The 23,596-nt window shown below is 43.6% G+C and overlaps 1 protein-coding gene across 1 annotated transcript in view; it reads left to right on the top strand.

The window, feature by feature from the left end:
• lepr (leptin receptor) overlaps positions 1-23,230 on the top strand; it is a 56,774-nt gene extending 33,544 nt beyond the window's left edge. Inside the window, exons 11-20 of the mRNA XM_039002003.1 lie at positions 515-735; positions 917-1,068; positions 3,216-3,369; positions 3,926-4,008; positions 4,301-4,514; positions 15,185-15,391; positions 18,531-18,614; positions 20,296-20,398; positions 21,135-21,210; positions 21,423-23,230. Of these exons, the coding sequence (XP_038857931.1) occupies positions 515-735; positions 917-1,068; positions 3,216-3,369; positions 3,926-4,008; positions 4,301-4,514; positions 15,185-15,391; positions 18,531-18,614; positions 20,296-20,398; positions 21,135-21,210; positions 21,423-22,271 (2,143 nt within the window). The 3' untranslated portion in view covers positions 22,272-23,230. The remainder of the gene's footprint in view (positions 1-514; positions 736-916; positions 1,069-3,215; positions 3,370-3,925; positions 4,009-4,300; positions 4,515-15,184; positions 15,392-18,530; positions 18,615-20,295; positions 20,399-21,134; positions 21,211-21,422) is intronic.
• Positions 23,231-23,596: the final 366 nt, after the last annotated feature.

Genomic DNA, 23,596 nt, shown 5'->3' with positions numbered 1-23,596 from the left:
TAGCCACTTCTGTCTATTTGAGCTGGTTAGCATGTGTAGGTAATCCTGTCTAACGTGGCTTTAAAATATATATATTGCTTAGTAGAACTGCATAAGTGTTGCTCTCCATTTTCTGGAGGACTGCGTTTTAAAATCAGTGGGATGGATGGTTGGGTGGATGTATGGGGTATGATAGCTAAAGAGATGGACAAAACACCTGTCTCTGGATAAACATCTTTAAACTAAGGACAACCATGGTATCTGTGACAGGGCTAGGCCCACCTAAATGGAGGGAGACAGATTTACGTTTACCATGTTACATCTACCCCTGAGTCCAGGTTGTCAAGCAAAATGTAAATGACTGTGTGTGTGATAATTTGTGAATTATTGCTGTGATTTCAAAACTCAGGCGGTGTAGAAGTTTAGACTTGTTGCATACCATTGACTATGACATTGTTCATATATACCAAGAAATGGTAAAGGTGTTTTCACCCTGACGTTCTTTGTGTGTGTGTGTGTCCGTTAAATTCTCAAGGGTGGCCGACCTGTCCTGTGACGTCATGGAGGAGGCGGAGAGGGTGGGTGTGCCAGTGGGTGTGGCCAGGCAGGCGAAGTGTGAATCCAGTGGCTATAGGGGAGTGAAGAGCTGCAATCTGCAGCCAATAAGAGTGACTTCCTGCTACAAGCTGTGGATGGAGGCCAAGGCCGACAACAGCACAAGGTCACATCCTGTCTACATCACACCTATGGACCACGGTGAGTTTGGACCAGTATAGGAGTTCTGGTCTTGTTACATTTATTTTCTTACATGTTGTGGCTTTTTGAAACCTACTGCACCAGTATGTGTTAATAATATGTAGTATATATTTTTAAAACATGTATAGCTTTTAGTCTTCTTGACCAGGCTACATAATGACTGTCCTCTCCCTTCCTCTAGTGAAGCCCCATCCTCCCTCAGGCCTTGAGGCAGTGAGCATGCCCAGTGGGGTCCTAATGCTGACGTGGGTGGCCCCAGAACTGCCCATCTACGATATGCAGTACCAGGTCCGCTATGCCCTCTCAACTGGCAGGGCCCATCCATTCTGGCAGGTACGTAGGGCTCTTGCCATAGTGCTCTGGTCAAAGTGGTGCACTATGTAGGGATCATCAACTAGATTCAGCCGGGGGCCGATTTATTCTTGAACGGATGGTCACAGGGCCAGAACATACTTACAAATCATTTGTGGACTGCAAATTGACCGCAAGAAGCCCAAACAGATATAATATTTGACTAAAACATAATAATTTCAAACCTTGTTTACATTAGTATACGATTACATATATCTCTCTATTATGCGTGGGAATAATTTTGGAACAGATATTTCCAATATTAAAATCAATTGGAGCTGATTTGCTGGGGTTTTTACAGTATTTTATGTCCATTTTTTTTTTATATATCTAACTTTTTGTTTTGCTCAGAAAACCTGGGAGGTGAAATAAAAATAATCGGCGTGCCAAGTTCGGCCAGTGGGCTGCTAATTGGGGAACCCTGAATAGGGGGCCATATTGGATGTGGCCTTGAGCTCATCTAGCTCCAACCGCCTGGCCATGAGCATCAGCTGGTCTCTATTTTTGATCTATCTCTGATCTAGGAGTGGCATTATTTTCCCTAAAATACATGGCATTTACTGGTAGAGGAACACAGACTTGGTGGCATGAAGCAGAATACGTCATTGTAATAAAACCTTTGATTAACACTTTTGGTGGGCAGATGAGAATATTTTGGAAAATATTTTTAATTTTGAAAATGCCCACTATCTTTCGGCACATGGGTATTTTGGAAATCTTTCCTCCATTCAAAATGTTCCCTCGCTTGCTGGGTCACATAACATTCATATCTTTTAAGACATACAGTATACACTATATGTACAAAAGTGTATGGACAACCCTTAAAATTAGTGGATTCGACTATATCAGCCATACCCGTTGCTGACAGGTGTATAAAATTGAGCACACAGCCATGCAGTCTCTATAGACAAACATTGGCAGTAGAATGGCTTTACTGAAGGGCTCAGTGACTTTCAACGTAGCACCATCATAGGATGCCAACTTTCCAACAAGTCAGTTCGTCAACTTTCTGCCCTGCTAGAGCTGCCCCGGTCAACTGTTAGTGCTGTTATTGTGAAGTGAAAACGTCTAGGAGCAACAATGTCTCAGCCGCGAAGTAATAGGCCACACAAGCTCACAGAACAGAACCGCCGAGTGCTGAAGCACATAGCGTGTAAAAATCATCTATCCTAGGTTGCAACACCCACTACCGAGTTCCAAACTGCCTCTGTAAGCAATGTCAGCACAATAACTGTTCGTCGGGAGCTTCATGAAATGAGTTTCCATGGCCGAGCAGCCACACACAAGCATAAGATCACCAAGCGTAATGCCAAGCGTCAGCTGGAGTGGTGTAAAGCTCGCAGACATTGGACTCTGGAGCAGTGGAAACGTGTTCTCTGGAGTGATAAATCACGCTTCACCATCTTGCAGTCCGAACGGATGAATCTGGGTTTGGCGGATGCCAGGAGACTGCTACCTGCCCGAATGCATAGTGCCAACTGTAAAGTTTGGGGGAGGAGGAATAATGGTCTGGGACTGTCTTTCATGGTTCGGGCTAGGCCCCTTAGTAACAGTGAAGGGAAATCTTAATGCTACAGCATAGTGACATTCTAAACGATTCTGTGCTTCCAACTTTGTGGCAACAGTTTGGGGAAGGACCTTTCTGGTTTTCAGCGTGACAATGCCCCTTTGCACAAAGCGAGGTCCATACAGAAATGATTTGTCGAGATCGGTGTGGAAGAACTTGACTGGCCTGCACAGAGCCCTGACCTCAACCCAATCAAACACCTTTGGGATGAATTGGAAAGCTGACTGCGAGCCAGGCCTAATCGCCCAACATCAGTGCCCAACCTCACTAATGCTCGTGTGGCTGAATGGAAGCAAGTCCCAACATCTAGTGGAAAGCCTTCCCAGAAGAGTGGAGGCTGTTATGGCAGCAAAGGGGGGACCAACTCCATATTAATGCCCATGGTTTTGGAATGAGATGTTCGAAGAGCAGGTCTCCACATAACTTTGGTCATGTAGTGTATTTTCCCAAAATCCATTTTCTTTTGAGTTAATGGGATATTATTTATTTATTTTGAAGGTCTATCATTGAAAAATAAATTATTTGGTCTAAATATGTGATTTAATTGGGATATGTTCCACAGGTCCTAGCTCTGCAGACTGAGTCGTGGGCTGAGGTCCTTGAACCAGATGTGTGTGGGGTGTACAATGTGCAGGTCCGCTGTATGCACATCAACGGCTCCGGGACCTGGAGTGACTGGAGCCACTTGCTCTACACCACCACTCATAACAGCAGAGGTACAGTATTGTACTGGATGACTTCCTCATCACTTCATGCATGTCATTTCACTTTTATTTATACAGGTTAGTGTCATTGAAATAGAAAGGTCCAGAAACTTTTTTTTGTGATTTCACTTGTTTTTGAGAAACCTACCCCAACCAGCGATTCGCTTCCTCATCCTCGTTGTACAGTACGGGGGTCCGAATAAACATGAACAAATGCTCCAAAAACACCCAAATATGTCCTTTTAGAAACTAAAACTCTCTCAGTATAGCGATGTAGGTCTTTAGAACTTTATCCGCAACGTTATATTCCATTTTGTGCGACTCGAGCCGTATCCAGCTCCCCTATCCAGCTGTTCCAATTTTCATGTAGCCTGCTGCCAAATGGAAAATAACGTTCTGATAGAAAATTCAAGCCTCAGTCATACAGTAGGTACACGTGTGGGCACACACACACACACACACACACACACACACACACACACACACACACACACACACACACACACACACACACACACACACACACACACACACACACAGCTGTAACATCTATATTCTGTTCTCTCAGCTCCTGACCAGGGTCCTGATTTCTGGCGAGTGTTTCAGGAGGATCCAGCAAGTACGCAGACGAACGTCACTCTTCTCTTCGAGGTACAGTCCATAGCCTTCAGAGAACACATTACATGTTTCATAGTATGTGGTTTAAATGTCAACATCAGAGAGAGTTAGATTAATTGAACAGGTGTACGAAGGTGCCTCCTCTCCTTTCACTAAGTCGTTGTTCTTAGTTTATTCTGAAAATACTAGATGAGTCAGTGCAATACAGCAGTACTCAGTTACCTATCTCAGATCAGATTAGAGAATATAAGGAAGTAGCACATTGGATAACAAATCCTCATTACAGTCCTTGATAGTCTCAACTCTTCCCTCCTCTTCCCCATAGCATTCCCCCATAGTGGAGCCAACCTACTGTGTGGAGGAACTTGTAGTACAGCACCAGGACTCTGGGGGCACTGTTACTGAGGAGAGAATAGGCCTGGTGTCATCCTATAGCTTTGAGTGGAGAGGGGAGGTCCACTCTGTGACGGTCAAGGCTCAGAACAGCCAGGGCTCTTCCACTAGGAACACCCACATGACCCTGGATAGACACCCCAAACGTAAGTCGCTGCTGAGAAATACACTGAATGGGAATGTACTGTATTTGTATAGGGCTGAAGGATTGTTATACCCAGTACACAGATTACTAGCAGTTAAAAGAGTTTGCGTTCAGAACCAAATATTTGGAAAGAAAGAAAATGTTCTTTGAAAACGGCTTGTTTGTTTTCCCAATTTAAATAACATATACTTAGTTGGTGTTCTTGCATCATGTCATAGTCAGTTGAAATACTATGTTTCTGACTCCGTGGTCATCAGTGAGAGATAACAGGCATGTTGGTCCCAACTGGGCATGCTCACTGCCTCAAGGCCCGAGGGGGGTGCGGCTTCACTAGAGAGGGAGAGGAGAGGAGAGGAAGGGTGAGGACAGCAGCAGGTAGCCTGGTGGTTAAAAACTTTGGGCCAGTTTACCGAAAGGTCGCTGGCTTGAATCCCCGAGTCAACTAAGTGGCAAATCTGTTGATGTTCCCTTGAACAAGGCACTTAACCCTAATTGCTCCTGTAAGTCGCTCTGGGTACGAGTGTCTGCTAAATGACTAAAATATAAATGATTAGGCATGTTGATGTCAGTTAAAAGCCTGAGAGTGGATCAAAAACCATTATCTCTGGCTTGGTATGTTCTCTACCAAGGTCTAATAATTGTTATAATGGACTTGGAATTAATTGTAAAATGGAGCTCTTCTCGGCACACGTCTTTGTGACACACCGGGATGTTTTTTGTGTGTTTTCATCTGTTATTCATATTTTCATGAAAAACTAGTTGGCTGAGAGGAAACCATTAACTGTGATGCTGGTACTGTTATTATTAGTAAAATAGGTACTGGTCTCAACTTGGATGGGCCAAAAAAATGAAATATGATGTTCAGTTTATTTTGTAGTCAAGGACAGGAGGGGAACACTCTTTGTTGTGCTAATTCTCACGCAGCCGACCTTTTTAGTAATCCCTCACTCATCATAGGAAGAAAGAAGACGCACATTTTCTGAGGACAATTTTTATTGTGGACAGTAACAAGAATACCTGAATGTTGTGCGCGCATCCAAATGTAAGTTGCGGGGGGGGTTTATTGGGTTTCTTTTTACATGTTGTGTAGTAATGGGTAATAACCACAAATTACTCAGTAACTTCGATCAATTTGGAACCATATGTCCTATAGTACAGCTATTACTATTCTGTTTGGCATATCATTTATAGTATGTTATGCCCCGTTACCATAAGTGTCACTGTTGTATTTGTAAACATAGTTTTTCATATACACATGCTACCGCTGCGCTTTCCATAGTGGCCTTTGTTAGAGTGGTTGTTGTGAGCTTCTAGAACCTTCCCAGACAGGTCATGGAGCTCTCGCATGTGCAGAGTAATTCATGACCCTGTGGTGCTGGGGCAGATAGATAGGATAAGCATTGCAGATTCTCGCACCAGCCCGGAGCATAGCAGCGGGAAGTAGTTTGGGGATGGCGTTCAGCTAAACCTATGGCAAAGATTTTTATATCTAAACAAAAAGATAGACCACAGCCTGTCGTTTCCAATGGGAACAGATGAGTCATAGTGGGCAGAACAAGTAAGGAGGTGGGCAGAGCCAAGCATGAGCTAGCGAGATCCTATTGGGCCGTTCTAGCATACATCTGCATATTTCCGTCAGGGAACGCCTACTCTGTGAAATGCGCGCGTGCAATAACTCAATTCAACTTTGCACTCCTAAATAACGCGATTTCTTAAAACTTTTGCAAAGGCAAAAGTCTACAAAACTTTGTCCACTCTGTTCATAACAGATTCTAGTTTTGGGAACAGAAAACTGTATTGAGATTCATCTATGAGAACATTTGCAGAATGTCGGCCAAAATCCATCTCCTTCCATCTTCTCCCTCTGCCTGCCACTGGGCTTCCTCTCATTACCATATTTAGTAGTGAGTGGAAATGCCAAGCAGATGCTTCACATTTATACATCCAGTGAAATATCTGTCTAATTGTTCTATCAGTGCCTAGGGTATGGCAAAGTGGAGTGTGTAGAAATACATCCACCAGTTGAAGCTCATTTATACTTCGACACAATTTTAAAACTCTAGAATGCTATTTGGAGAACAGCAAAAACAAACGTGGCATGGCAAAAGGTCAATCAGACTTGTGAACATAATCCCTAGCTGTGTATTGCCGCTGTGCATTGCCGCTGTCCATGATATCTGTTGTCTGTAGCTTGTGAGATTTGGAAACACTTTGTTGCTTTTTGTGCTGCTGTTCTGTCTGCGTGCTACGTGTTGCTTGTCCTATGTTGCTCTGCATGTGCTCACAGCTCATTGTTTGTCTGTATTGTAACTGTTTTTAATAACCTGCCCAGGGACAGCGGTTGAAAATTAGCCGGCTGGCTAAAACTGTCACTTTTACTGAAACATTGATTAATGTTCACTTTCCCTGTAAAAAGAAACTCAAACAAAAATGTCCCATAGACATTATCACCTCAACATTAGGTTTATATTAGGTTTAAAGGTCTTTGGAATGGAGTCCACAATGTACTACTCAACCTCATCATACAGTGCATTCGGAAAGTATTCAGACCCCTTGACTTTTTCCACATTTTGTTACGTTACGGCCTTATTCACGAACCCTGGTTAACAAGTTGAATCAGCAATACAAAATTGGGTTTATTTATTTATTTACTAAATACCTAACTAATCACACAGAATTACATATACACAGAATGAATCATACCTTGATTACAAATTACATCATAAAGGAAAACGTCCCTAGCGGGCGGAACAGATATGACAGTTGGTTACACAGAAGAAAAGGGGGCTGGGTTTGAATGAAAGAGCGGGAAGACTTGAGGAACAAAGGTACCAGCCATGCTATCGTAAATACAGTATCTTATGCATTCTAAATTACCACCCATTTGGAAAAGGAAAATGCAATAAATATTTACTCTGAGCTGCGCTTCGGTAGGTTGGTGGTAAATGGAAGGCCGTGTTGCCCAACCAAGTCCTTTGTCCTTTGAAGAATATCTCTGGTGGTAAATTGGATACGTTGTAGTAATGTCGTTGGTAGACGGGATACTCTCTCTGTTCTTTCCTAGCCCACGTTTGCAGCTGCTGTTGCTAACTCAACGGCTAGGAGGTATCACTTCTGTAGTGAATAAGAGTTCAAAGTTCATACCATCCGCAACCAAAGCTCACGTTGAGGTTGGCTTAGTTCTGTAGTTGACATGTTAGTCCTTTTAACGTATGGACCGTCGTCCTCACATCCTTGGAACAGGAGGTTATATTGTCGTCAAGGCTTTATATAGGAAGGGAGAGGAGGGCGTGTTTGAAAACTTTTATAACCCATGTTTCTTTACAGGGGCGGGCCACTGATTGAGCAGAGCCCTAACCTTATGAATACCCAAATCTCTCATTTGGAAGCTAAAATTAAATTTCATCTCTTCACCAATAATGTTATATTCAAACATTTAAATTGAACAACAAATCCATGTGAATCCGATAACTACAATGTGCAGACTTTCCACTGTAGAGTTTATGTCATCCTATTATTGATGAGAATGTAAAAGATGACAACCGAACTGACATCATATTCATTAAGTACCACCGCATATGTTCAATTGGTCGGATTACCAGAATATAGTTAATTTCCCCCCCTTCTGATGTTCCCAGAATCTCTATGTTAACCAAAGGATTTTCAAATGTCACATCAGTAGGGTAGAGAGAGGAAAAAGGGGGGAAGAGGTATTTATGACTGTCATAAACCTACCCCCAGGCCAACGTCATGACACTAGGCTCCCAGTCCCTTCCGCTGATAAACATCCCCACAGCATGATGCTGCCACCACCATACTTCACCATAGGGATGGTGCCAAGTTTCTTCCAGACGTGATGCTTGGGCTTCAGGCCAAAGACTTCAATCTTGGTTTCATCAGACCAGAAAATCTAGTTTCTCATGGTCTGAAAGTCCTTCCATCTAGTGTCTTTCGTCTTGCCACTCTACCATAAAGGCCTGATTGGTGGAGGGCTGCAGAGATGGTTGTCCTTCTGAAAGGTTCTCCCATCTCCGCAGAATTAACTCTAGACCTCTGTCAGAATGACCATCGGGTTCTTGGTCACCTCCCTGACCAAGGCCCTTCTTCCCCAATTGCTCAGTTTGGCTGGACGGACAGCTCTAGGAAGAGTCTTGGTGTTTCCAAACTATTGTGTTCTTGGGGACCTTCAATGCTGCAGAAATGTTTTGGTACCCTTCCCCAGATCTGTGCCTCAACACAATCCTCTCTCTGAGCTCTACGTACAATTCCTTCGGCCTCATGGCTGCGTTTTTGCTCTGACATGCACTGTCAACTGTGGGACCTTATACAGACAGGTGTGTGCCTTTCCAAATCATGTGCAATCAATTGAATTTACCATAGGTGGATTCCAATCAAGTTGTAGAAACTTCTCAAGGATGATCAATGGAAACAGGATGCACGTGAGATAATTTTCGAGTCTCATAGCAAAGGGTCTGAATACTTAACTTCTTATGGCTGCATCCCGCTAACGGGATCGATATGACAACAGCCAGTGAAAGTGCAGGGCGCCAAATTCAAACAACAGAAATCTCATAATTAAAATTCCTCAAACATACCTGTGTTTTATATCATTTTAAATGTAATCTTGTTGTTAATCCCACCAAAGTGTCTGATTTCAAATATGCTTTTCAGCGAAAGCACTACAAACGATTATGTTAGGTCACCACCAAACCACAATAAGCACAGCCATTTTTCCAGTGAAATATAGCAGTCACAAAAAGCAGAAATAGAGATAAAATTAATCACTAACCTTTGATGATCTTCATCAGATGACACTCATAGGTCTTCATGTTACACAATACATGCATGTTTTGTTTGATAAAGTTCATATTTATATAAAAAAATCTGAGTTTACATTGGCGCGTTACATTCACTAGTTCCAAAAACATCAAGTGATTTTACATAGCCACATAGTTTCAACAGAAATAGTCATAATAAATGTTGATGATAATACAAGTTATACACATGGAATTATAGATAGACCTCTCCTTAATGCAACCGCTGTGTCAAATTTCTATTTTTTTTTACGGAAAAAGCAAATCATGCAATAATCTGAGACAGCGCTCAGAACAATAGCCAAATTAGCCGCCATGTTGGAGTCAACAGAAACCAGAAAATACATGATAAATGTTTCCTTACCTTTGATGAACTTCATCAGAATGCAGTCCTAGGAATCCCAGGTCCACAATAAATGCTTGATTTGTTCGATAATGTCCGTTATTTATGTCCAATTAGCTACTTTGGTTAGTGCGTTTGGTAAACAATTCCAAAGTCACAAAGCGCGTCCACTATAACGTGACGAAATGTCCAGAAGTTCCATAACAGTCAGTAGAAACATGTCAAACGATGTACTGAATCAATCTTTAGAATGTTGTTAACATACCACTTGAATAACGTTCCAACCGGAGAATTAGATTGACTTCAGTTGAGCGATGGAACGGAGCTGCCTATCACGTGAACGCGTGTGGTCAAAGCATGGTCAGCTCGTGGCAGTGGTGACTAATTCCTGTCTCCTTCGGCCCCCCTTCACATTAGAGTCATCAGACAAAGTTCTATTGACTGTTGACATCTAGTGGAAGGCGTAGGAAGTGAAAACTCATCAATATCTCGCTGTAATTTCAATGAGAGCTTGGTTGAAAATCTGCCACCTCAGAAAAAATCCAAACAGGAAGTGGAACTTCTCAGGTTTTTGCCTGCCATATGAGTTCTGTTATACTCACAGACATAATTCAAACAGTTTTAGAAACTTCAGAGTGTTTTCTATCCAATACTAATAATAATATGCAAATATTAGCAACTATGACTGAGGAGCAGGCCGTTTACTCTGGGCACCTCTGTGCACCTTTCATCCAAGCTACTCAATACTGCCCCTGCAGTCATAAGAAGTTAAGGTATTCAGGTTTTTCTGTTATTTATTTTTAATACATTTGCGCATAAAAATTATAATCTAAAAATCTGCTTTCGCTTTGCCGTTATGGGGTATTGTGTGTAGATTGAGGATTTGTTTTAGGTTGTAACATTACATTTTTGGGGGGGAAAATACTTTCCGAATGCACTGTACATAGGCTACATTGACTCATTTAGCCTACTTGTGGAACAGTGCATCCAACATGAAATAGATGCATAATACATGCTATCAAGGCATGTAAAAGGCCTAGTGCACTACTTTTATTCATATTTTTCAGGGGATGCTGCAGGACCCTCAGCACCCCTACTACCTGTGGCTATGGGCCAGAGAGAGAGGGTGACACAAATCTTTATCTTGTCAGTGTCAGTAATTGGTTTCTCTCTCTACGAAAAGATGTTTATCGTTTAGGTTATTGTTTATTCTGCTATGTTTATAGCCTTGTTTATATCGGTGTTATAGTACTGTAATATTATGCTTATTCATTCATGTTTATATAGCCTAATTATGACACTTTACTGATACTGTTATATTGTGCATGTTCTTGCGTTATAGAAACACAATTCATTCGGGAATTGTACTATTCCACCAAGATTCGTTCCCAGTCAAGATCCATGGTATATAACCGAAGTGTGTGTGTGTTTATACAACGGTGGGTCTAATCCTGAATGCTGATTGGATAAAACCACATTCCAGCCGGTGTCTATTTCACAAGTTACTACCTGCTAAATCTTGATCTCCACTGTGAAAAGCATCTAGACATTATCTCCCATTTCTTTTAGACTAGCATTTGGTTTTCAACAGCAGAGATTTGTATAAACCGTGCTGTCTGTCTCTCAGACCTTTTCGATATTGATTTGGGATCTCCACCGTCCCATGTAAAGCAGCAAATTGAGCTGGTTGTCATAGCAACACACCACTTTTTTTCAGTTGACTGGCTAAATGGATACTTTGTTGCGAAAACTAAAATGGATGAGTGGAACATTTCTTTTGATCTTTTCGGCGGCATGACAATGGATGAATGGGAAAAAGAGATGGCAATAATCCCCAGGCATGCAGATTTGGGGGATACTGCATTGTTAAGAATACAAACTGGGCTGTGCGTTGCTTCGAGGGCTGACTTGCAGAGAATTAAACAATTGTTGACTTAAACTGTCACTAAGGAAGAGTTTAACATCCTTCTCCAACAAATGTATGAAATGGGAAGGGGGAGCAGTACAGCATAAGTAGCTACCTGGCACTCCGTAGTGAGCTCAACCGGTTTCTAAATGATCCACCCACTGGTCACAGCTGGTGCCATATGAAGGACACCGAATTTACCACCTCTAATCATGTATTTCTGGGCAACATCAAACAGCTAAGGCGGCAAGGAAAATATGTCACAAACAGCCACCGATGAGGACAATGGCCCAAGCTCCAAAACTCCCAGGCTCTGAATCCTGGTACACCAAGGGGTCTGGTCCAGAAAGTGTAGTTCAACCTCCAGTTACATCTGGATCGAAGAGGAAAAGAGGGGAACAGACAAAAGCCCAACTCATTCCTCGTAAAAACAGACGAGAACGCTCTAAGGTATGTTGTTCATAGCCTGTTTGTGTTTTTTTTCTAAGTTGCACTCGTAATTGGGCTACTGGAAAACAATATTAAAACAATGCATTCTCTCTCACTCAGACACGCCACTCTCGCATATAACGAGGCCACAAAGAATCATCTGGACCCAAGGGAGAGTGGCAGGGAGTCCAAGAGGGGATTCATGTTTGAGCAGCCAGGGAACCCGCTATGCTGGTGGCATCACTGGAGAAATATCTATCGAAATGCCCGGAGAACGCCCTTGCATTTTATCTCCACCCAAGGAGAGGAGAGTGTATCGGGGACTCGATCTGGTACACGTCAGAGCCGATGGGCGTGAAGTATCTGGCAGCACTTTTACCCAAGATCTGTAGGGCAGCTGGAACAACTTCATACACTAATCACAGCATCAGGACAACGACAGTCCAGAAACTGGCCAATGCTGGTTTAGAAGCGAGGGAGATTGTCAGTGAGTGGACATGGGCGCGAAGGTTCGCTCCATAGCTACTGGCGTCCGTCACTAACCGACAGTAAACTCTGGACCAACATCCTGGCCGAAAACAAAGTGAACACTGCAGCACCATCAACACCTTAAAGGCTGAAGAAGCAAGGCAGCAGAAGTAGTAGCACAGACTGAGACAGATATTTCGACCAATGCACAATCCAGGGGAATGTACAGATACATGGGACATACAATAAGTAGCTGTCAGCTGTGGTGGGTAACAAAGAGAATGTATGGTTTCATTTATTTAAATCAGCTGAAATGAATGTCATAGATTGTCTTTCATTTTCTCTGCCAGGCAAAGTCGCGCATCATAAGCTCATTGTTATGGATGTATCCAAATAAATCAAACTAGAAAACAGCTTAAACAAATGCAAATGCAGCTACTTTGCTGTTAGTCTGGCTGCACTTTTTGACGTGACTGTAAAATAGCCGTAGTTGGCTAGCTAGCAAGCAAGGGATTAGAACGTTGCCAGTCAGTGGCAATGGAGCATTTAGAACGAACATCTGATTCGCGTCTATAGCTACAGAACAAAAAGACTGAACAACTGGGTTGCGTCCATAGATACAGAACAAAAAGAACGAACGACTGGGTCGCGTCTCTAGCAACCCTAGATTTGTGTCGGGACGATATCTTGTGGAATGATGAAATACTACGAATAAATTAATCAAAATAACGTTTTTAATGAAAATATGTAGATCATTATTTGAATATGTTGGTAACCCGTTGGATAAAAGTGATAATGCCCTCAAAGCCGGTGGTCGGAAGATATATTGGCACGGGAGTTGTTAGGCCCGAGACAAAGTCGAGGGCTGGCAAACTGTGCCAATATATCCTCCAACCACCGGCTTCGAGGGCATTATCCCTCTTCCTTAGTGACAGTTACACTTAAGTGTGTGTGTGTGTTGATGATGAAGAGAAAAAGGAAATTAAAACCCAGAAAGGAGAAGCATCGGTATTGTTCCTACTGTACATCCTGTAGAGGGTCAGAACTCAAATCACAGTCATCATAAGTGTACTAGCGGGTGAGGGCATTCACAGCTGACCGCTCAGACGCGTGAGGGCATGCCAGCCAACCGTTTTTACATGAAGAGAAAATATAAACTTCATTTTTATTTCTCTCTCTTTCTTTCCTTCCCCACTCTCTCTTTCTTTCCTTCCCCCACTCTCTCTTCCTTTCCTTCCCCCACTCTCTCTCTCTCTTCTGTCGTGTCTTTGGCTATGCCGGATTAAGTGATATGACATGCTATTCTATAAAATCCTTTCTCTGTAATTAATATTACCTGATTAAGCTAATCATGTAAATGTAATTAACTAGAAAGTCGGGGCACCACGAAAGAGTGTTTATAGAGCTGTTATATTCCGAATAAACTCAGAAAGACCTAGGAATATTTTACATCAATAGCAGTCAATATTAATCGTCACCTTATTTCAGTCTCATCTGAAAGTTGTAAATTTTTGGTTATTTTCACGAACCCTGGCTAACAAGTTAAATCAGCAATACAAAATTGGGTTTAATTATTTATTTACTAAATACCTAACTCATCACGCAGAATTACATATACACAGAATGAATCATACATTGATTACAAATTATGTCATAAAGGAAAACGTCCCTAGCGGACGAAACAGATATGACAGCTGGTTACACAAAGAAAAGGGGGTTGGGTTTGAGTGAAAGAGCGGGAATACTAAGGAACAAAGGGAGAAGCTATCGTAAATACAGTATCTTATGCATTCTAAATTACCGCCCATTTGGAAAAGGAAAATGCAATAAATATTTACTTTGAGCTGCGCTTCGGTAGGTTGGTCGTAGATGCTGGCCGTGTTGGCCAACAGAGATCTTCCTGTCCTCGGAAGATTGTCACTGGTGGTAAATTGGATACGTTGTAGTATCGTCGTTGCGTGTTAGACTGGATACGTCGTCCGTCCTTTCCTAGCCCACGTTTACAGCGGCCGCTGCTAACTCAACGGCTAGGAGGTATCACTTCTGTAGTGAATAAGAGTTCAAAGTTCATACCATTCGCAACCAAAGCTCACGCTAAGGTTGGCTTAGTTCTGTAGTTGACATGTTAGTCCTTTTCAACGTATGGACCGTCGTCCTATCGTCCTCAGAACAGCAGGTTACATTTTCGTCAAGGGCTTATATAGTGGAGGGAGAGAAGGGTCTGTTTCATAGTTTATAACCCATGTCTCTTCACAGGGGCGGGCCACTGATTGAGCAGAGCTCTAATCTTATGAAAACCCAATTCTCTCATTTGGAAGCTAAAATTACAATTAATCTTTTCACAAATAGTTTAATTTCAATTGCACAACAATTCCATGTGAATCTGATAACTATAATGTGTAAACTTTCCTAGATACAGTTTATGTCATCCTGTCATCAGTCATAATGTCTCAGATGACAACCGAACTGACATCATATTCATTAAGTACCAACGCATATTTTCAACTGGTTCTATTACCGAAATATGGTTCCTTTCCCCCCACTTGATGTTCCCAGACTCTCTATGTTTAACAAAGGCTATTCAAGAGTCCCTCAGTAGAGTCAGAGAGAGAGGGAAGGGAGAAAGGTATTTATCATAAACCAACGTCATGACACTTCCTTTCCTTCCCCCACTTTCTCTCGTCCTCCCTTTTCTGCCCCTCCCTCTCCAGGTCAGTGTGTGCGTTCGTTCAGTGCGTCCCGTGTGAACAGTAGTTGTGTGGTCCTGTTGTGGTCTCTGCAGCCCAACAGCAGTGTACCGTGGTCCCTGGTCGTAGAGTGGTCGGGTCAGAACCACCAGGACAGACCGGACCAGACCCCAGAGAGCAGGGAGAGGTGGACCAGGTTCCCCCCTACTGACAAGCTCCTCTACCTATATGGTATGTACATTTACTTCCTGTTGTACCTTGCCGTCTCATTTCCCCTCTCATTCTTTCTTTCTCTCTTTCATTCTCTTTCTTTAACAAATCAAAGGCCAAAAATGTATGGCTCCTCTCGGACCAGGCACAAATCCCCGTCATTCGCATGAAGAGGAGACGCCGATACAGGGGGCGCAGATCAGGGTGCTTTGTAAAAATTTGTCGGAGAGTGGATAATCCTCCTTTACCATCCGTCCTACTGGCGAACGTGCAATCACTGGAGAATAAACTGGAAGAGCTCTGTTCGAGACCATCTTACCAGCTGGACATTAGAACTGTAATATATTATGTTTCACCGAGTCGTGTTTGAACGAGGACATGGATAATATACAGTTGGCTGGGTTTTCCGTGCATCGGCAAGATAACAGCTACCTCCGGTAAGACGAGGGGTGGTGGTCTGTGTCCTGTTGTCAACAACAGCTGGTGCGCAATCTCTAATATTAAGGAAGTCTCGGTTTTGTACGTCTGAGGTAGAGTACCTCATGATAAACTGTAGAGCACATATTTACCAAGAGAGTTTCCATCAATATTTACCACCACAAACCGATGCAGGCACTAAGACCACACTCAACAAGCTATATACGGCCATAAGCAATATAGAGTAAGCTCACCCAGAAGCGGCGCTCCTAGTGGCCGGGGACTTTAATGCAGGGAAACTTATATCCGTTTTACCTCATTTTTACCAGCATGTCACATGTGCAACCAGAGGAAAAAAACCTCTGGCCCACCTTTACTTCACAAACAGAGAAGCATACAAAGCTCTCCTTCACCCTCCATTTGACAAATCTGACCATAATTCTATCCTCCTGATTCCTGCTTACAAGCAAAAACTAAAGCAGGAAGTACCAATGACTCTCTCAATACGGAAGTGGTCTGATGATGTGGATGCTAAGCTACAGGACTGTTTTGCTGCTACAGAATGTGTTCTGGGATTCATCCGATGGCATTAAGGAGTATACCACGTCAGTCTCTGGCTTCATCAATAAATGCATCGACAACGTCATCCCCAAAGTGACCGTACATATCCCAACCAGAAGCCGGGGATTACAGGCAACATCCACACTGACCTAAAGGCTAGAGGTGCCGCTTTCAAGGAGCGAGACAAGAAAATCCCTAATAAGAAATTGCCCTGTGCCCTCCGACGAACCATCAAACAGGCAAAGCGTCAATACATAACTAAGATCGAATCCTACTACGCCAGCTCTGACACTCATTGGATGTGGCAGGGCTTGCAAACTACTACGGATTAGAAAGGGAAACTCAGCCGTGAGCAGCCCAGTGATGCAAGCCTACCAGACGAGCTAAATGCCTTCTATGCTCGCTTCGAGGCAAGCCCCACTAAACCATGCATGAGAGCACCAGCTGTTCCGGACGACTGTGTGATCACACTCTCCATAGCCGATGTGAGCAAGACCTTTAAACAGGTCAACATTCAGGCGGATTACTAGGATGCATACTCCGAGCATGTGCTGACCAACTGGCAGGTGTCTTCACTGACATTTTCAATCTTTCCCTGACCGAGTTTGTAATACCTACATTTTCAAGCAGACCACCATAGTCCCTGTTCCCAAGAACCCCAAGGTAGCCTGTCTAAATGACTACTGACCCGTAGCACTCACGTCTGTAGTCATTAAGTGCTTTGAAAGGCTTGTCATGGCACACATCAACACCATCATCCCAGAAACCCTATACCCACTATAATATGCATACCGCACCAACAGATCCACAGATGATGCAAACTCTATTGTACTCCACACTGCCCTTTCCCACCTGGACAAAAGGAACACCTATGTGAGAATGCTGTTCGTTGACTACAGGTCAGTGTTCAACACCATAGTGCCCACAAAGCTCATCACTAAGCAAAGGACCCTGCAACTAAACACTTCCCTCTGCAACTGGATTCTGGACTTCCTGACGGGCCTCCCCCCGGTGGTAAGGGTAGGCAACAACACATCTGCCACTCTGATCCTCAACGCGGGAGCCCTCGGGTGCGTTCTTAGCTTGTTTATTCCATGTGTAACTCTGTGTTGTTGTTTGTGTCACACTGCTTTGCTTTATCTTGGCCAGGTCGCAGTTGTAAATGAAAACTTGTTCTCAACTAGCCTACCTGGTTAAATAAAGGTGAAATAAAAATTGTTAAATTAAAAATAGTCCCCTCCTGTACTCCCTGTTCACCCATGACTGCATGGCCACGCACGACTCCAACACCATCATTAAGTTTGCCGACAACACAACGGTGGTAGGCCTGATCACCAACAACAATGAGACAGCCTACAGGGAGGAGGTCAGAGACCTGGCAGTGTGGTGCCAAGACAACAACCTCTCCCTCAATGTAAGCAAGACAAAAGAGCTGATTGTGGACAACAGGAAAAGGGGGGCTGAGCATACCCCCATTCACATCGACTTCAAGTTCCTTTGCGTCCACATCACTAACAAACTATCATGGTCCAAACGCACCAATACAGTCGTGAAGAGGGCACGACAATGCCTATTCCCCCTCAGGAGAAAAGATTTGGCATGGGACCTCAGATCCTCAAAAAGTTATACTGCTGCACCATCGAGAGCATCCTGACTGGTTGCATCACTGCTTGGTATGGAAACTGCTTGACATCTGACCACAAGGCGCTACAGAGGGTAGTGCGTATGGTGCAGTATATCACTGCGGCCAAGATTTCTGCCATCCAGGACCTCTATACCAGGTGGTGTCAGAGGAAGGTCCTACAAATGTTAAGACTCCAGCCACCCTAGTCATAGACTGTTCTCTCTGCTACCGCACGGCAAGCGGTTCCAGAGTACCAAGTCTATGTCCAAGATGCTCCTTAACAGCTTATACCCCCTTAAAACAGCTTCTGGTCAAACTGTGGCACTTCAATCCGTTTGGGGTTCCAGTTTGAGAGGTTGTTGGCTGTGAGCTTCTGGCGCCCTCTAGTGAGAGTTTATAGACATGGTTGAATCTGTTCTAATCTGAGCCTCTCTTTACTCTGTTACTATATATGGTTCAATCTGTTCTAATCTGCACGTTTCTCTGTTCTCTGTGACTTTATATGGTTCAATCTGTTCTAATCTGAGCCTCTCTCTGTTCTCTGACTATATTTCCCAGGTCATTTCTATGACACTGATGAGTACGAGTTTATTTTGTATCCAGTGTTCGCGGATGGAGAAGGTGAGCCAGTGTATACTAAAGGTAAGCCCTCCCTCAAGATAGGAACAACATACAATACACCCGGCCAAAAAATATGTCTCAATGGCTGCATTTACACTGGCAGCCCAATTTGGATCTTTTGACCAATCAGATCTTTCTTCAATAATTGGACAAATGATCAGAATTGGGCTGGCTGTGTAAACACAGCCTATGTATTTGACATATGAGTATGGCTTGTGTTTATTTTGTATATTAAAGCACTGACATGCATGCATCTATAATGTAAGTCATATGTTCACATTTTTTGAGTGCCAATTCTATAAGAGTGTTTTAAAACATTTCCTCTAGGGTTATGTATTGGTATCAAATCAAATGTTATTAGTCACATGCACTGAATACAACAGGTGTAGACCTTACAGTGAAATGGTTACCTATGAACCTCTAAACAACAATGCAGTTTAAAAGAAATACGAGTAAGAATAAGAAATAAAAGTAACAAGTAATTAAAGAGCAGCAGTAAAATAACAATAGCGAGACTATACACAGGGGAGTACAGAGTCAATGTGCAGGGCCACCGGTTAGTTGAGGTAATATGTACATGTAGGTAGAGTTATTAAAGTGACTATGTATAGATGATAACAGAGAGTAGCAGCGGTATAAAAGAGGGGGGGTGCAATGCAAATAGTCTGGGTAGCCATTTGATTAGATGTTCAGGAGTTATGGCTTGAGGTGGAAGCTGTTTAGAAGCCACTTGGACCTAGACTCCGGTAGCAGAGAGAACAGTCTACGACTAGGGTGGCTGGAGTCTTTGACCATTTTTAGGGTCTTCCTTCATATGCCATCCAGAGGTCCTGGATGGAGGTCCTGCCTCTGGGTGAGCATTTTCCTGCTTATGGCGGAATACAGAGTGCGGTCTTAGTCCCAGCATCAGTCTGTGGTGGTATGTAGACAGCTACGAAAAATACAGATGAAAACTGTCTCGGTAGATAGTGTGGTCTACAGCTTATCATGAGATACTCTACCTCAGGCGAGTAAAACCTCGAGACTTCCTTAGATATCATGCACCGGTTGTTATTTACAAAAATACATAGTCTGCCACCCCTTGTCTTACCAGACGCCGCTGTTCTATCCTGCCGATACATCGTATAACCAGCCAGCTGTATGTTGATAATGTTGTCATTCAGCCACGACTCCGTGAAGCATAAGATATTACAGTTTTGAATGTCCCGTTGGTAGTTTAATCTTCCGCGTAGGTCATAGATTTCATTTTCCAAGGATTGCACGTTTGCTAGCAGAATGGAAGGAAGTGGGGGTTTATTAGATCGGCTACGAATTCTCAGAAGGCAGCCTGCCCTCTGGTCCCTTTTTCTCCGCCTTCTCTTCACACAAATGACGGGGATCTGGGCCTGTTCCCGGGAAGCAGTATATCATTCACGTCGGACTCGTTAAACGAAAAAAAGTATTCTGCCAGTCCGTGGTGAGTAATTGCAGTTCTGATGCCCAGAAGTTATTTTCGGTCATAAGAGATGGTAGCAGCAACATTATGTACAAAATAAGTTACAAAATAAGTTACAAACAACGCAAAGAAATGAACAAAAAAAAATTGGTTAGGCATACGTAAAACGTCAGCCTTGTTCTCTGGCGCCATCTTGTCAATAGGAATATGATCCAATGTGGATTGATTGATTGATAGACTTACACAGGGTGTTGTCCTGTCCTCCAGTCTTTAGGGGGGGTGATGCTGGGCCTGCTGCCTACATGCTTCTGATGATCATCGCCTTCCTCTCCATTGTCCTCTTCGTCACCCTGGTCATATCCCAAAACCAGTAAGATTATATTTCACATCATTATTGAATATAATTTAAAGTTTAATCATTTGACAATAAACTGTATATACTGCTAACAGATTTTTGCTCAGTCGTAGACACTCAATACCAGTGGTGTGTTCTGTTCTATACCAGTGGTGTGTTCTGTTCTATACCAGTGGTGTGTTCTGTTCTATACCAGTGGTGTGTTCTGTTCTATACCAGTGGTGTGTTCTGTTCTATACCAGTGGTGTGTTCTGTTCTATACCAGTGGTGTGTTCTGTTCTATACCAGTGGTGTGTTCTGTTCTATACCAGTGGTGTATTTACAGAAAGTACTTTTGGCCTGTGTTTGACATTAGAAAGAGAGGATCAATGTTTTTTGCCTCTGTGCAGGTGGTTAAGACTAAAATGGTGATTCCAGGTAGTTATTGATCTGAGGAACACAGTCAGACACATTGATTAGGAATGGAATTAAATTATACGTGACATTTCAACAATGTACAGAATGTCCTCAGGGCTCAATTACTATGGAGATTGGCTGAATGTGTTCTGAGAACGAGGGAGAAAGGGGGTGAGAGTGAGTGAGTGAGGCGCACACTTCACATACACATGCTGCCCTCAGTCCTAGTTACACCTAAGCACACATCCGTAAACAAACACACTACGCTTTGTAAATGTATATGAGTGAGAGTGTTGGATTGGAGACTGAAAGGCTCCATACCTTGTTGTTAAATTCTATTCTGTCTGAATCCCAGCATGAAGAAGTTTATGTGGAAAGATGTTCCCAACCCCAACAACTGTTCCTGGGCTCAGGGGATTGACTTTGGGAAGGTGAGGTGTACAGGAATACTACTCCACACACACTTAGCCATGAAAACACACTTAAAGATATAGCAGGCTACTAAAACAGTAAGAGACCATAGAGACCAAAACATGCATGTGTTGTGTAGGACAGCTTGCCACAGTATTAATAAAGTACTATCTAATCCATAGGCTTGTTCACCTTGCTGTGGTCCTAACTCTCCTCCTATCTTCTTGTCCAGGCTGACACTATGGAGCAGTTGTTCCGCCACCCAGAGGGCCTGCCAGCCTGGCCACTACTCCTCGTCTCAGAGACCATCTCCGAGGCCACCATCATGGAGAAGACTGGGCCCCCTACGTCAGGCCCAGACAAGGACCTGATCCCAGCCTCCTCCCCAGCTCTCTGTGTGGACTCAGAGGTGCCTGGGCTCCCAGAGGAGGAAGAGACCCTCCAACTCCCAGATCTCCCCAGGAGTTTGGAGAGCTCAGCCCAGCCGTCAGTGACCTACGCCACCGTGCTTCTCTCTGACAACCCCCACCACCTCTACAAGCAGGAGGGCAGCCTCAGCAGTTCCAGCGACGAGGGCAACTTCTCAGGCAACAACTCTGACATCTCGGGCTCCTTCCCCGGAGGTCTGTGGGAGCTGGAGATCTCCCATTCCGGAGCTGGAGAGTCGGACCTGGAACCACGGCGTTCCTGCTCTTACAACTCTGTCGGGGAGTTTTCCGAGACTTCAGAACAGGAGGATGAGGCCCTGGGAGGAGAGAGGGATGGGGGGATAGAGGTAATTGAGAAGAAGGACCTGTATTACCTGGGGATGGGCTGTCAGGAGGAGAGTGAGGAGGAGGAGGAGGAGGAGGAGGAGGAAGAAGACACAGGGGCTATGCTTCTCAAAGAGGTGATGGTTCTGGGGAGAGGGGGCTCGTCCGTTGAGTGCATCCCTTTGCTCTGGAGTCAGGACTCTATGTTTAGTGAGTACAGTGACGAGGGGTCGGTGGTAGGGATGAGGAGTGTCCCCCTCTACCTCCCCCAGTTCAGAACTGCTCCCTCCAGTCCACTCAAAGCACAGGACAGCGCCCACCAGCTGTAAGCGCTGATAGTGCTTCATGTACTGATTCAGTCTGATGCTGCTGTTTAGTCCCTCAGGAGGGAGAGAACTCAAGAGAGACACAGACAATGGCCTGTGGCCGGTGTTCAGTCAGTGTTAGGCTCTTCTATCTGTTGAGAGCATTTACAGAACCTTAGCTGTTTTTAGATGGCACACTATTCACAATATAGTGCACTAAGATCCCTTATGGGCCCTGGGCAAACGTTGTGCACTTATATTGGACATTTAGAATATGGGGAAAAGGCGTCCAAAGGTGCGAGGCATCCTAGATGCTAAGCCTCTGCCCACTTTATAAGGAATAGGATGCCATTTTATAAGCACATTCTCTCCGTCTACAGTGCTACTGTTCAGTCCACAGGAAGCCAGCTCTGTCACATCTCGGAGAGAGGAGAGCAGAGGGGTGGAGGCTCCTTCATTCAGTGCTGCACACTTTCAGGAACTATTATGCTGGGATGAATTTAATAAAAAAATAGAAAAAAGGAAAGAAAAATCTTCTGAAAAGGTCTACTTTCTTTCTGATGGCTGCTGTGAGCTCGATAGACTGTACAGCACATGATGTGATCGTGTCTCAAAGCAGGTGTGATTGAATGGTTGGACTCTGGTGGATGTTGGAGTTGGATGCTTTTGGAACACTTATTGTAACAGTTGTGGAGAATTGCCTTTTAGATCTGCATTTGCATTGACTGAGCCCTCAAAAAATATATATATATTTTCTTCGTTGTATATGTGCTGTATTTGAAACTTCTTTACGATATGTAAGAAATGTGCCATCTAGTTTCATTGCGTGTCTTTTTCTATTGAAAAAGCTGTTGCTACCGTAGGTATACATGATAAAAGAATGTACATTTTGAAACCAATGAAAAAACTGAAAATACCAGAGTGATATGTAATCCTTGTCAAGATCTTGTGTAGTTTTCGTGGTCACAATAAAGTATTTATTGCCACGACTGTTGACTTATTAGGAAATGGTTGAGTTGAAGGTGGTCCATGCTGAGAAAGATCAAACCTAAACGTGGTTTCTCTTCCACCATTACCGAGGCCATCAGTCACTCAGACAGGTTAGGGTTGCAGACAGACAATACTAGGAGACCCATGAGCTGCCACCCTGAACCATTATTTTGTGGTATATATCGACTTGGTTGTCTTGAGGGAGGGAGAATACACTGAGTTGCTGTCTGCGGTGACACAGATTACATACTGAGTTGCTGTCTGCTGTGACACAGGATTAGCCATGTCGAAGCATGGCTTCACAGCAGAACACAACCGTATTTATTATTGAGAACATAAAGATCACAGCTGCTCTCACC

Source organism: Salvelinus namaycush, chromosome 10, assembly GCF_016432855.1.
Source record: "Salvelinus namaycush isolate Seneca chromosome 10, SaNama_1.0, whole genome shotgun sequence".
In the NCBI taxonomy this organism is placed as follows: Eukaryota; Metazoa; Chordata; class Actinopteri; order Salmoniformes; family Salmonidae; genus Salvelinus; species Salvelinus namaycush.
This window is presented reverse-complemented; position numbering and strand designations above follow the sequence as displayed.